The 12,663-nt window shown below is 39.0% G+C and overlaps 1 protein-coding gene across 3 annotated transcripts in view; it reads right to left on the bottom strand.

Annotated features, from left to right (window-relative positions):
- LOC149310680 (xanthine dehydrogenase/oxidase-like) overlaps window positions 1-12,663 on the bottom strand; it is an 86,181-nt gene that overhangs the window by 18,683 nt on the left and 54,835 nt on the right. For all 3 annotated transcript variants that reach the window (XR_016281699.1, XM_089529532.1, XM_089529533.1), the window contains exons 18-24: window positions 11,324-11,493; window positions 10,642-10,765; window positions 8,692-8,811; window positions 7,803-7,899; window positions 6,221-6,345; window positions 3,120-3,253; window positions 608-695 (exon numbers count right to left, since the gene is read on the bottom strand). Coding sequence is in view for 2 of the 3 variants with exons in the window: in XM_089529532.1 (XP_089385658.1) it covers window positions 608-695; window positions 3,120-3,253; window positions 6,221-6,345; window positions 7,803-7,899; window positions 8,692-8,811; window positions 10,642-10,765; window positions 11,324-11,493 (858 nt within the window). In the remaining variant the exon portion in view is untranslated. The remainder of the gene's footprint in view (window positions 1-607; window positions 696-3,119; window positions 3,254-6,220; window positions 6,346-7,802; window positions 7,900-8,691; window positions 8,812-10,641; window positions 10,766-11,323; window positions 11,494-12,663) is intronic.

Here is a 12,663-nt window from a genome sequence, read left to right as displayed (position 1 = left end):
CGCCATTTTACTATTATTATTATTATTATTATTATTAATGTTTATTTATAAAGCACTGTAAATTTACACAGCGCTGTACATACAATCTTTTTAAATTAGACGGTTCCCTGCCCTCAGGCTTACAATCTAAAAAGACACAACACAAAAGGAGAAGGAAGTGGGGGTGGGGAAGGGGATATATTATGCCATTGTATATACAGTCGCCCATCCTCTCTCACAGACTTGAGGTCCGCAGTTTTGGATATTCACAAAGGAGTGACCTCTGTTGTTGTCAGTGGGGTGTGCCACTATGGCAAGCACTGTGCATGCGCTTGCAAGCACACACCCCATTCAAGCCTATGGGCTTGAATATTGGTGCATCTCCATTTTCATGGTAGGAGTCTGGAATGGATCCCCCATGAAAACAGAGGGCCAACTGTAATGGGACTTTAGCATCCACAAATCTTGGCATCCAGGATGCAGAGTCCTGGAACCAAACTCCAGCCAAGGGCCCACTGTACAGCATACTATGCCAATGGGAGAGCCACAATGTCATGCAGTAGTACAATTCCAGTATAACACTGTCATGTGATAAGCTCCTTAATTCTTCAAAATAACTCCTATTTACCTTATATTGTCCCAAAAAGGGATGTCTTCCACCAGAAATCAGCATATCCTCATCTCGATCCAGCATGCATCGTACTGGGCAGCCCATCCTGTAAAGGCATCAAAATCAGGTAGAGAATAAGACCATGGCAGGGCATGATGACATACATTTTTGCAGTCCCTTTTTAGATGGAGACAGAGGGCTATTATCTTGTACTACCACTCCATCAAAAACATCTCATGCCCAATACTTGCCAAGTATCAGGATGGGCTATTACTGCTCCTTTTTATCAGGGGGAATGTGGGAGGAGGGAAGTGATTCAGACCATGAAGATGTGGTTGCTCTGAGATCCTGGGGGAAGGAAAAGGTGGATGCACTGAACTTGAGAGTTGTACCTTCATTTCAGCTAAGATCAGCTGCTTCTACATGGTCTGAATAACATCCCCCCCTCTCTCCTCCCCACCAGTAAACAATAGCAAGGCCTGGAATTTGACAGCTGCTGAGTGGTGGGAAGATTCATAACCACATGTTTGCAGCTATGCACAAATGTAGAATCTTCTCCATTATTTGTTGACTTAACATCAGCAGAACCACATTCTTCTTCAATATAATTGGTGGCAATAAACGAGAGAACATGTTCTTCCATGAATCTACAGTGTATCCTTGACAGTGAGATTTCCTTTTCACAGGTCTGGTGGTAGACATAGTATTCCACAGAAACATTTCCCCACCTCAGTCAGCTATCTATCAGCAACAACAGACCACACAACAGAAATACGGGTTTGTTCATCTATTAATTTTCCACCGTGATATTTTCCTATTAATCTTCACCTTTTAATTTTCCACCATCAACTACCAACAGTGCTCTTCTACATATGACAAACAAGACAGTCTTTGCACAAAAGAATGAATGGGACCCAAATTTCCCTTAACAGCAGGAGTACACAGCCTTTTCTGCCAAATATGATTCTGATTTGGGAGTTAGGGACTATCTACACACATACATGCCTCACCTTTTCTCAGTATTTTTCAGGTATACATCTTCCAGCTATCAAAAAATGGAAATTAAATCAATTTCCTTATTATAAATGCTTTCAAATATCTGAGAACTGGCTAGTTTGACTCAAGTGACATTAAAGTCCCTATTATTCCATTAACCTGATATATAACTTTTCTAAAAATTCTGAATATTTAGTGGCAATGCATCATATATGTATTAAACTACTTTTAAAATAACTACTATATGACTTATTTTAAAATACCATGTTTGGAGGGACTGTTTCTTTTCTTTTCTTTTTGTCTAAACAGAAGCTACATTAACATTACAGTTCTACCTCAGTGGAGAGCTCCTTCACCACTTCGAGGATCTGTTTTGGATTAAAGAGGAAACAATTCTAGCTTTGAGCTGAGGAGAATCCAGTAGGTTACAAAAGTTCTAGTAATTTCTGCAATGTAGAAATAGACTTTTCAGGCTGGTGAGTTGTTTCAGGCTAGTTGGCTTGTAGATGTTTTTAAAAAATCAACTCAAAAAACAAGTCCCCCAAACTTGTGGCTTCCCAGCTGTTGTTGAACTCCAGTGTCCATCAATAACATTTGTTATTTATACAAATGGTTTCTCTACTCTTGGTAAAGAAGTCCATCAAAGACAGACATGAATAAGCATGCATTACAGATCCCAGTTTGCCTCCCACTGAGTTTGTGCTACCTCCACTTCCCTCACAATAGACTTGAAGTCACTACAAACCTCACTTACTTAACCTCATAAACAATTCTTTGCCTTCTTCCCAACTTTTTCTTTTTTCTTTTTTCCTATACAATTATTCTGTTACTTCCAGTGGTGGTTTGTGAATTCCATATCAGTGTGGTGCTGAATCCACTTTCAGATTCAGCCCAGACCTTTATAGAGCTATTCTAGGTGCTAAACACTATCTCCTAAATAAATTCACCAACTATGATTGCTCCTTTCAAGTTCTGACTAAAATACAGAATAGATTCAATGCTGATTCAGCTACCACCCCTGGATTCTTTCCCCCTTGCATGCCCTGAACAGGAGAAGCATGGCCATTAAGTCTGTGTTGAGGAAGAAGAAAAACTGCAGTTAGTCTGCTAATTCAGAAATCCAACTAATCCAGAAATCCCTGCTTACTGTAAATAATTGGAATATGTGTAGATGTCTTATTCACACCATTTCCTCTCCCTAAAAGGATAGGGATATGTCAGCAACAGGGTATCCAGGCATTGGCACACTCAACTAAAATACTCCCCTAATCTCTAAGGTTACATGCATGATGGAAAACTTGTGGGATGGGGGTGGCATGGAAAAGACAGATCCTCTCTTCCATGACTGCTAAAAAGCATCATCATCTCTGAATCATAGCAGAGTTTGAATGGATATGCAATAAAAGGAGTATAGTCAGCCTTCTAAATCACATGGAAAAGCTCTAGATCTGAAGTATGTGCTTAAGCAGGCAGATAGAAGCCTCTTGATTATCCTAGGATGGTCAGACAAAAACTTCATCCATTCAGAACTTACTTAACTGCAGCCACTGCTACAGCTGTGGAAACAATCGTGCTTCTTGTCTCTTTTCCTCCAAATCCTCCTCCCATTCTCTTCACTCGAACTACAATTCTATTTGATGGGACCCCTAAGGCATTAGCAACAAATTCCTATGGAGGAAAAAGACATATACGTTTACAAACCACAACAGAATATCTGAGAACAAGGCATAAAAGTAATACACTGCATGCATGTAATGTGGCAGGTAGAGTGTTGGGAGAGCCAGGTTTAATTCTCCACTAAGTCAAGAAAATATACTGGGTAGCCATGAGCCAGTCTCTGGCCACCTGGCCTACCTTCAAAATGGATACACAGAGACATGTGAACTCATGAGCATGACAAAAAGTAAATAAACTATACACCATAATCAAGTGGATGAAAGGATGGGTGGAGATAGAAAAATAGATAGATAACAGACAGAGAGCAGATGATCCATATTAAGGTTAAAAAACCAAATGAGCATGCCACTGTCCTGATGGAAACAGATTCCTCTGCAGCACTCTCCCCATAGTAGCTCCCCCAACTCCCTCAGAAATGTGCAAAGCAACCTAGTAAATATCACAGATCTTGACTGAGATGAAAAGGCAGATCTCCAAAAAATATAATAAAAAAGAGAGGACTTTTCATTAGCAGAGCTCCATTCAAGGAAGGTGTCTCTATCTGATTTTCAGGAATTTTCTCAGCCCTCTGCACCACAGCCTACGCCTACTCTGTAGTATTTTTAAAAAATTATTTTGTCACTTTTAATTCAGTTAAAGTTAATTTCTCAAAGGAAACAAGCCAAAGCATTTCAGATGAGGTACTAAGCCACTTCTACCATTTTAACTTTTCATAGGATGTAGCATTTTTTTTTTTAAGTGGGGGCTGCTCTTTGGAAGAAAAGAAGCCTGCTTCTATGAGCCCAGCTGCATGAATCTAAATCTTGTTCCAGCCTATGAATTGAATTTCTACGTGGAATTTATCATACACTTTTATGTTATCATTATCAGGCTACCTGATGTTCATCAATTTAAAGCAAGCATTTCGAAAACATTATCCTAAGTCTCTGGTTTCTTTGATTATTGATATTTATTCTGATAGAGCTGCAGAGAAGGGTCTGATAACACAGAGAAGCATACCCACACTCAGGCTGCAATGTAACATTCCCTCAGTGTAAATATCTGCACATGAAGGTATGCCATCAGCACTACACAACCTCCATGCAAAAATAGCAACATTGCACAACATGTATTGATGACTAGGTGCTATTGTGCAATGTACAGCCACAATACACAATCACAGTGCACAACTTTACTCTATGCATAACTCTGCTTCTTGCTGCTGTCAGGAGAATAATCTGTTGCACTACAGTGAATAATTCACTTACAGTCCTCCCACCAGGACTGTAAAACTAGGGCAGGCTCTTATGGGGAGGTAGATGTTATTAATGTTCCTTACATGTGATTTTAAGAAAGTCGTTCAATTACATATGTATTCATGGTTTTATTTATTTTGTATTTTATATATTGTGTAATTTCATTCGATGTTATGTATATTTGATACTACTGTGAACCACTTTGATCGCTGCAGAAAAGCGGTATATAAATAAAGTTTTTATTATTATTATTATTATTATTATTATTATTATTATGAGTTTTTCAACAGTCTGTCTCTAAGCTGTATAGGACTTTATAGGTAAAAACCAGTAATTTGAATTCTGCTTGAAAACAGATTGTTAGCCAGCGAAACTGTTTCAGCAAGGGAGTTGTATGTCTTCTATAACCAGTGAGTAATCTAGCTGCTGCATTTTGAACCTGCAAAAGATTTCTCAACAGTTTTCAAAGACAGCCCCACATACAATGTGTTACAGTAATTCAAACAGAATGTAGTCAAGGCATGTGTTACCATGACCAGAAATGAGTGCTGCTGGTGTACTAGTTTTAGCTATGCAAATGCACTCCTGGGCACTGCCGAAACCTGGGCATCTAGATTGAAGGATGAATCCAAGATTCAAGTTTTAGCTATGCAAATGCACTCCTGGGCACTGCCGAAACCTGGGCATCTAGATTGAAGGATGAATCCAAGATTCAAGTTTTAGCTATGCAAATGCACTCCTGGGCACTGCCGAAACCTGGGCATCTAGATTGAAGGATGAATCCAAGATTACATCCAAGCTATAAACCTAAGATTTCAGTGGAAGCAAAACCCTGTCCAGCACAGGTTGAATCTCTGTTTCCTGATTAGCCATCCAATTGACCATGAGCACTTCTGTTCTGCCTGGATGAAGCTTCAGTTTGTTTGCCTCATCCAGTCTACTACTGACCACAGACAATGCTTTAGCACTGAGAGAGCTATCTTGGAGTTAGATGGAAAAAAGAGATAGAGTTGAGTGTCGGCTGTATAGATGTCACTGAATCCCAACTCTCCAGATTACCTCTCCCAGTAGTTTCATATATATGTTAAACATCATGAAGGACAAGACAGACCTGAGGACCACCACAGGCCAATGCTTGGGGTCAAACAGACATCCCCCCAGCACCACCTTCTTCGTTTGCCCCTTTAGGAAGAAACAGAGACACTAAAAAAGGGCCAAGTAATCTGCATTGTGCTCCTATGGGATAAAGTATTTTTAAAGACTGACCATCTGAGACAGCTTCACTGGATGACATGTGCAGATGCAATGGCAGAGAAGAATAATGTCTTTGCTACCACCATTGCCATGAGGTAGGCTTTACAATGGGCTCTAGCTCATGTGTAATCGGACTTACTCCAAGTTTTCTGCCATCACCATCAACCAAGGGACTTGCTTAGCTCCACTCTGTGAGAGGGAACAAGAAGTGATCATTTCTACCATCTGGCCATTTCTCTATTCCAGAACTTTGATTAACATGATTACCTGCCAAGACAACAGAGAATTCTCTAAGAGCTGTCAGGAATTTAAACCTTTCCTCCCCTGCTGCACCCTGAAGAAGATTGCACCTCTGAAGCTGTGAGATGAACATCAATCCTGAAATAAGTTGTTGTTATTTATACAAATGTTCATCTGATTTCCCCCCTCCCACTGGAAAAATCAAATCAGGCTCAAGAAACTGGCTCACCTGGGTCTTTGTTAAATTCTGGGTAGATACAAAGAGCTCCATCTCCCCATCTTCTTTTTTTGGCACAGCAATAGTGCAGTGAGTCTCCAGATAAAAATGTTCTTGGCCACCAAGGTACATTTCCCCTGTGGGCAATAAATAAATAAATCTCCAAATCAAAGAATTCCCAAAAATCATATAATCAAATGATTATTTTTAGGAATAATATCAGGCTTTGTTTGATGCAGGGGAGTCTATGCAACAAGGCTTAGAATCTTAGAAGGGACCACAAAGGCAATCTAGTTCACCCCCTGCCATACAGGAATAAATAGAATCATTCAGTTGGAAGTGACCACAAGGGCCACCTAGTCCAACCCCCTGCCATACAAATACACATAGACTGAAGCAACTTGAAGCAACCTAGTTCATCAAAGTCCTTATAATCCATGATGTTTCTCTCCAGGTGCTCCAAATCTGAACTCCCACTCTCCTGTTTCCACCACCCTCCTATCACACCCCCAAAGTTACTCTCCCTTCCTTCTTTAAAGAGTGGTGGCTGCAACACTGAGAGACAAGAGAGAAGGTGTTCCCCACTCATCCACCGGTCTTTCAGTCACCTGTCTCCATTAGTAATACTGGATATGCTGGGCTCTGGGAGGTATCATTTATACAAGGGATCTTGAAATTGCCAAGGCTGTTGAACGAATAGCTCCTAGAATCACTGGCACCCCTTCATGCTATATTTTGAACCTCTGACCATTCCGCTTGATTCAGGAAAAAATTGAAGATTTGCCCCTCCAATTTAGGGAGAGGATGCTGGACAGAAAAAACAAGGTAAAAGCAGGAAAATTTCAGAAGGCTCTCCTATCTTTAATTATTTTTCAATAACAGAATCTCAAGTCTTTTACAACAATATTATTTCTGTACTGTCTATATAACAGGAGAACTTTGTTAAAGGCACTTTGTTATATAAGAAAAAGAGATGTAGATGATTGTGTGTGTAAATATACATCTTCAAGTCACCTGTGTGCACCTCCAAGTCACTTATGGTGACCCCAAAAATTTCATTTGGCTTTCAGATGTACCTTTGCCAATTACTTCCTTTGAAATATAGCCTACAGCATTGGTATGCATTGTCAGTCTTCCATCCAAGTATTAACCAGAGCTAACCCTTCTTAGGCCCGTTACAGACGGGCCTTTGCTCCACCCCCAGTACGTACTAGGGGTTGGCCAAGGACGCAGTGTCCAATCAGGCCTCACCCCTAGTACGTACTGGTGGGGGCATAAAAATGGTGGCGCCCTATACACATGGGCACCACATTTTGACATGATGGACGTTTAGCGTCCACATGTCGCTGCGCGGTTGTGACGCCGCAAGTGCGACGTTGGTGCCTTGCGGTGTCACAACTGCGCCGCAAGAAGAACCCGCTTTTTGCGGGTTCATTTTGCTGCGTGGGGGAGCCGCGCGGTTTGTCCGCTGCAGCTCCCTCATGCAGCAAACATGGGCGCTGGCAGAGCGCCCTTTTTGGGCGCTCTGTAAAGCACCTTAGCCACCTAGATCAGACAGAAATTGGTGTTGTTAGGGTATTTAGCTGGTGCTTACCTTCCAAAATATGATCAGCCTCTTCAAATCCTTTCTGGATATTTCCTTTCTCAATCTTCCTTACCCAGTTAAAAAAAGACTGTTTCTCAATGGCTTCCTATGTAAATTAAATGAAGGTAACAGACATTTGTATTTGCAAATTTATTTGATTTATTAGTTACCTGGGTATATCTACTCCATTTTGTATGATGCAGATGTGTGTAACTTAACAAAGATGGGAAAAATAAACAAAATTATTCCTATCTTGTGTCTAGTGTGATTAGCTGAAATAGAGAGCAGGGATTCTTTACCTTTGATAGCTGTATTGGAAAACACAACTTTACAAGTGATAATTGACATAGTATAAGTGTTGTAGGAGAAAAGGTTCTACACGTGACACATTTCTAACTCTACACAGTTATTAATAGTTGCATTTGATTTGATCACCCTAGGTATATCTCCTGTTCATCAGGATCAAGGCAGCATAACGAAGTTTTTAAATAAAATCACAAGTAGTTACATTGCTAGAGCTCAGGAAATCTGAGCATAGCCAATGTTTGAACTGGATTATCAGGGACCACCTACTTCAGGATCTAAATTGTGCAGATCATGCCTACAGGCAGTAGACTTTATGCACATATGCTTGCTTTCAAGCATAATGTCCAATATCTGGACTTTAAAAAGGGCCCTAGAACCATGAATTGATCATAAAAATTGTACATAGCATTTAAATGTGAAGAATGCAATACACACAGACACAGAAGGGAAAAAAATCATTCACCCATCCCTGTCAAATATTATACTAACAGAAAATGAAGTGGTTACTGTCAACGACATACTCAAAGAATCTAGAGTAAGCACTCAGGAGATGGGGAGTAACAGAGGAGTGACATTTTTATCATCATCTAACCTCAATGGTGACAATAGGTGTAAGGTCCTCATATGTGATCTTCACTGCTCTAGCAGCTCTTCGGGAATGTTCTTGTGTGTCTGCCAATATCCCTCCAATAATGTGGCCAACACAGGTGACCTATAAGTCAAACATTCATAAACTCATTTAGCTTAGGCACTGAATCACACATATATATTGTTTTGCAACCTGTAACATTTCATTCTGGATAAATTTGTTCCAGATCTTTTGAAAGACCACATCTCCCCATATGAACCTGCCACAACCCTAAAATCTTCAGGAGAAGGCTTTCTCTCAGTCCCACCACTTGTTTGGAGAGGGCATGAGAGAGAGCCTTCTCAATGGCTGCTCCCACCACCTGGAACTCACTTCCACCAGAGAGTAGGATGGCCCCCTCTCTACTCTTCTTTCACCAGCAGGCAAAGACTTTTCTCTTCAAGCAGGCTTTTAATACATAATTGCACCCAGGGAGACTTCTTATTGAGGTGCTTGTTTTTTGTATGTTTGAATGGCTTTATATTTCTAAATTAGTACTGTATGTTTTAAATGGTTTTATATTTTTAACTTGTTATACTAATATGATTTTTAATTATGTTTTAAAAACATTTTTGTTGTTGTTGTTGTTAAGTATTTTTTGTGAGCTGACTTGGGTCCAGTTTGGGAGAAAGGCGACATCTAAATAAAATAATCTTAGCACTCAATGTCAGTTACAATATATAAGATTCTCTGGATTTAGAAATACTTTTATATAACAGTAATATAACCACCAAAGTGTTTGGTCATCATCATGAATGTTCTCATAACACTTATTCTGGTAAAATATATCCAGGGCTGCACCTAGACTGCAGAATTAATGCAGTTTGACACCACTTTTACTGTCATGGCTCTGTGTTATTGTAATTCTGGAATTTGTAATTTTTGAAATATTTATCCATCTCTGGCAGAGAGCTCTGGTACTAGAACAAACTACAAATCTCAAGATTTCATAGGATGGAGTAATAGCAGTTAAAATGGTGTCAAACTGCATTAATTCTTCTATGTAGATGCAGCCCATATCTATGTATCACTATATATGTATCTACCTGCCTGCCTAAGGAAAGTGGATTGGCTTAGAAATTCTAATGACTGTAGCTTCCATATCAGTGGGATGGTACATCCACCCCAGGTTTATTTTGAGGCTAGGGTTCAGCACTTTGGTTAGTTGCTTTAAAGCCGTTATCCCAAATGTTGGTCCTCCAGCTCACAATTGGACTTCAGCTCCAGAATTCCTAACTGCTGGCCAATCTGGTTGGGGCATCTGGCAGTTGAAGTGCAAAACATCTAGAGGATCAAAGTTTGGATACCACTGCTTTAAAGTTTAGACTAAAATCCATTCTGGATCTTTTATCCCACAAACATTGAAGCTACCAATGCTGCACTGGTTACCACAGTTGAATTTGTGGAAATTATCCCTAAATACACTATAACATATTTACAGCCTTAAAATAATAACCATTATATGTCACTTAATAGACTCCAAATAAGGCTTTTCCTTATTTTTCGGTTGCTAAATTTCCCTGAGTTATACTCTCCTTCCTAGTTTTAACATATTCAGGCAGCAGTTAATACCCCATTAAAGAGACACCTATACCCTCTCCATTAGTGTGCAAGTTATTTTGTTCAATCTTTTCAATTCTTGACTTCATTTCACACTTTTTCTTTTGTTTTTATAGGCTCTTGATTTTAAAAATGTCCAAGTCCATAACAAATATCTCACCAATTTCTTCTCTTAATTTTGTGAGAGCAAGAATGGGTTAAAAAGCACTAAAAACTTTATGGACCACCCTTTGCAAATATGTGATGCAGTAGTTAAAGTTGTTAAAAATCAACCACCATGTAAAATTCTCTCATCTGAATTCCTTAGAGATAACTGCACAATTTACCAATGGGGAAAAAAAAGAAATGACTTACAGTATCCTTTGCAAAGATGGTTTCATCGTTGGCAATCCCAGTGACATTACTCCCAGGAACATCCTTCTCAGAGATAAAACAAACAAAACCAGGCACATTCTGGGCTTCTGTGGTATCAACAGAACTGAGTGAAAGAGGAACAGGAGGGAAAGATTATTCCAAGTTGAGCCCCACACTTTATGTGCCTTGTATCTGAAGAAACAATTGCATGGAGTCTAATGTAGCAATAACAAGTAGAGCCCTTGTATTGCATCTCCCATCATCCCTAACCACTGGCTAGGCTGGCTATAGCAAAAGGAAGCTGCAGCCAAACAATATCTAGAGGACTGCACTTTGTTCACTCCTGGTCTAAGGTCTACCTAATAATTTGGTCAGAATTCTAAAGATATACACATGCACTTTCCCATAATGCTCATATACTAATAGAATGGGATGCAATGTGTAGCTTGCCTCTTCCACAAATGCTTCCAGCTCTGAAGATTTTAAAGTACATCCGGATATGAAAGTGATATTTGTTTGAATAAAAAGGCAAACAGATTGGAGCAAAGATAATGCTTTGGCTTTCTCAGCAAACCCTTGCAATAGGAAAACTAACCAAGACCTCACTTTCACCATCATAACTGGAGGCATTTGGTTATTATTTGATAACAGCAAATATTTCTGTTACAGGAGAAATACTTACAGGATCTTAGCATGGGCTTTAGTACTAGTAACTAGTGTTAGGTAGAGTTCATTCTCATAGTGAGGTATGTCATCACAGTAGACTGCCTCTCCACTGGCCTGTTTGGCAGCTGAAAGGTGCATTAAAGGTCGCCCCACTGTATCTTCAATGGTCTGTCCAGGAGGCACTTCCTGTTTTTTAAAAAAATGAAATGTTGACTTTAGGGACAGAAGAAAAAAATCAAAAATATTTGAAAAATTGTTAAAAATATGGTTTTGAGTGTTGAGAAACCCTGACAAGAAAAATATCTGACTGCTGAGAAACTTCATGGTTCAGGACTTATTCTGCACAAAATTCACATGTTTGTTTTGAGCAGAAAGCAGTATTTTCCAGACAGGAGACACCATATTCAGCATAGGCTTCGACTTATGGCAAACCTATCAATCACCTCCAAAAACCCTGAACCAACCAACAGTCTTGCTCAGGTTTTTCAAGCAACACAGAAATATTATTTTTGAACAGAAAATGCTCTTTTGTATACTGGAAATGTGTTAAACAGCCATATACATGGTTTTCAAATACAGCAGGAGGAAAATTTCTAAAAATAGCTAGTTGCTTCCCCAGACAAGATTAGTGAAGAACTACATATCTAGTTGACTCTAATGACCCTGAAATGTTGTCATTACCAAAAAGTTTTAAAAGTCCCAGTAGTATGAGAGTGCAAGTAGAGATATGAAAGGCTGAAAAAACAGAAAAAAATCAGAAAAACCTCAGTTTTTCTCAGTGTTTTTTTTTTTTTCTGAACCCTTTTTTTCCTGAAAAATTTGAAAAATTGAAAAAAGGGGGAAATCAATTATGGAAAATTTTATTTTGGCATGATGAATAAAAATATTTAAGACAAGGAGTTCATATGTTCTCCAAATCATTTCTAAAAACTATATCTAGTATCAAATTATTCTAATTTCTGTGCACTGAATGAGGAGGACAAGTCAGTCCTAGGTTACAAACTGAACTCTCCAATGCAAGAGCAATGTGTATTTCTTCCTTTAGGGGGCACTGAAAGAATCTGGTTACATTTGGAAACACTCACACTAAATCAAGAAATAAACTGACATGAGAAAGTGTAGAGAAGCTTGTTTAAATCTGGGTAAACCTTCGGTTTTTAGAAGTCCATGATAACTGTAATGTTGATAAACATAACAAAGTAGAAGCAGATATTGAAACTGATACTGTTCATTGTGCATAGTCATATTTTATGTTCCTAAAGTAACAGAGTGATTTTCAATCTGTAAAAATGCTAATGTTGCATTTTACATTTTTTCCAAAAAATTTCTTTTTTTTTTTTCTGAAAAGAAAAACCC

The sequence above is a fragment of the Sceloporus occidentalis genome, unplaced genomic scaffold, assembly GCF_023333645.1.
Source record: "Sceloporus occidentalis isolate IW3139 unplaced genomic scaffold, rSceOcc1.0.p SCAF_6, whole genome shotgun sequence".
NCBI classification, from domain to species: Eukaryota; Metazoa; Chordata; class Lepidosauria; order Squamata; family Phrynosomatidae; genus Sceloporus; species Sceloporus occidentalis.
Note: the sequence above shows the minus strand (reverse complement) of the source record. Positions and strands in the feature narration are given on the sequence as shown.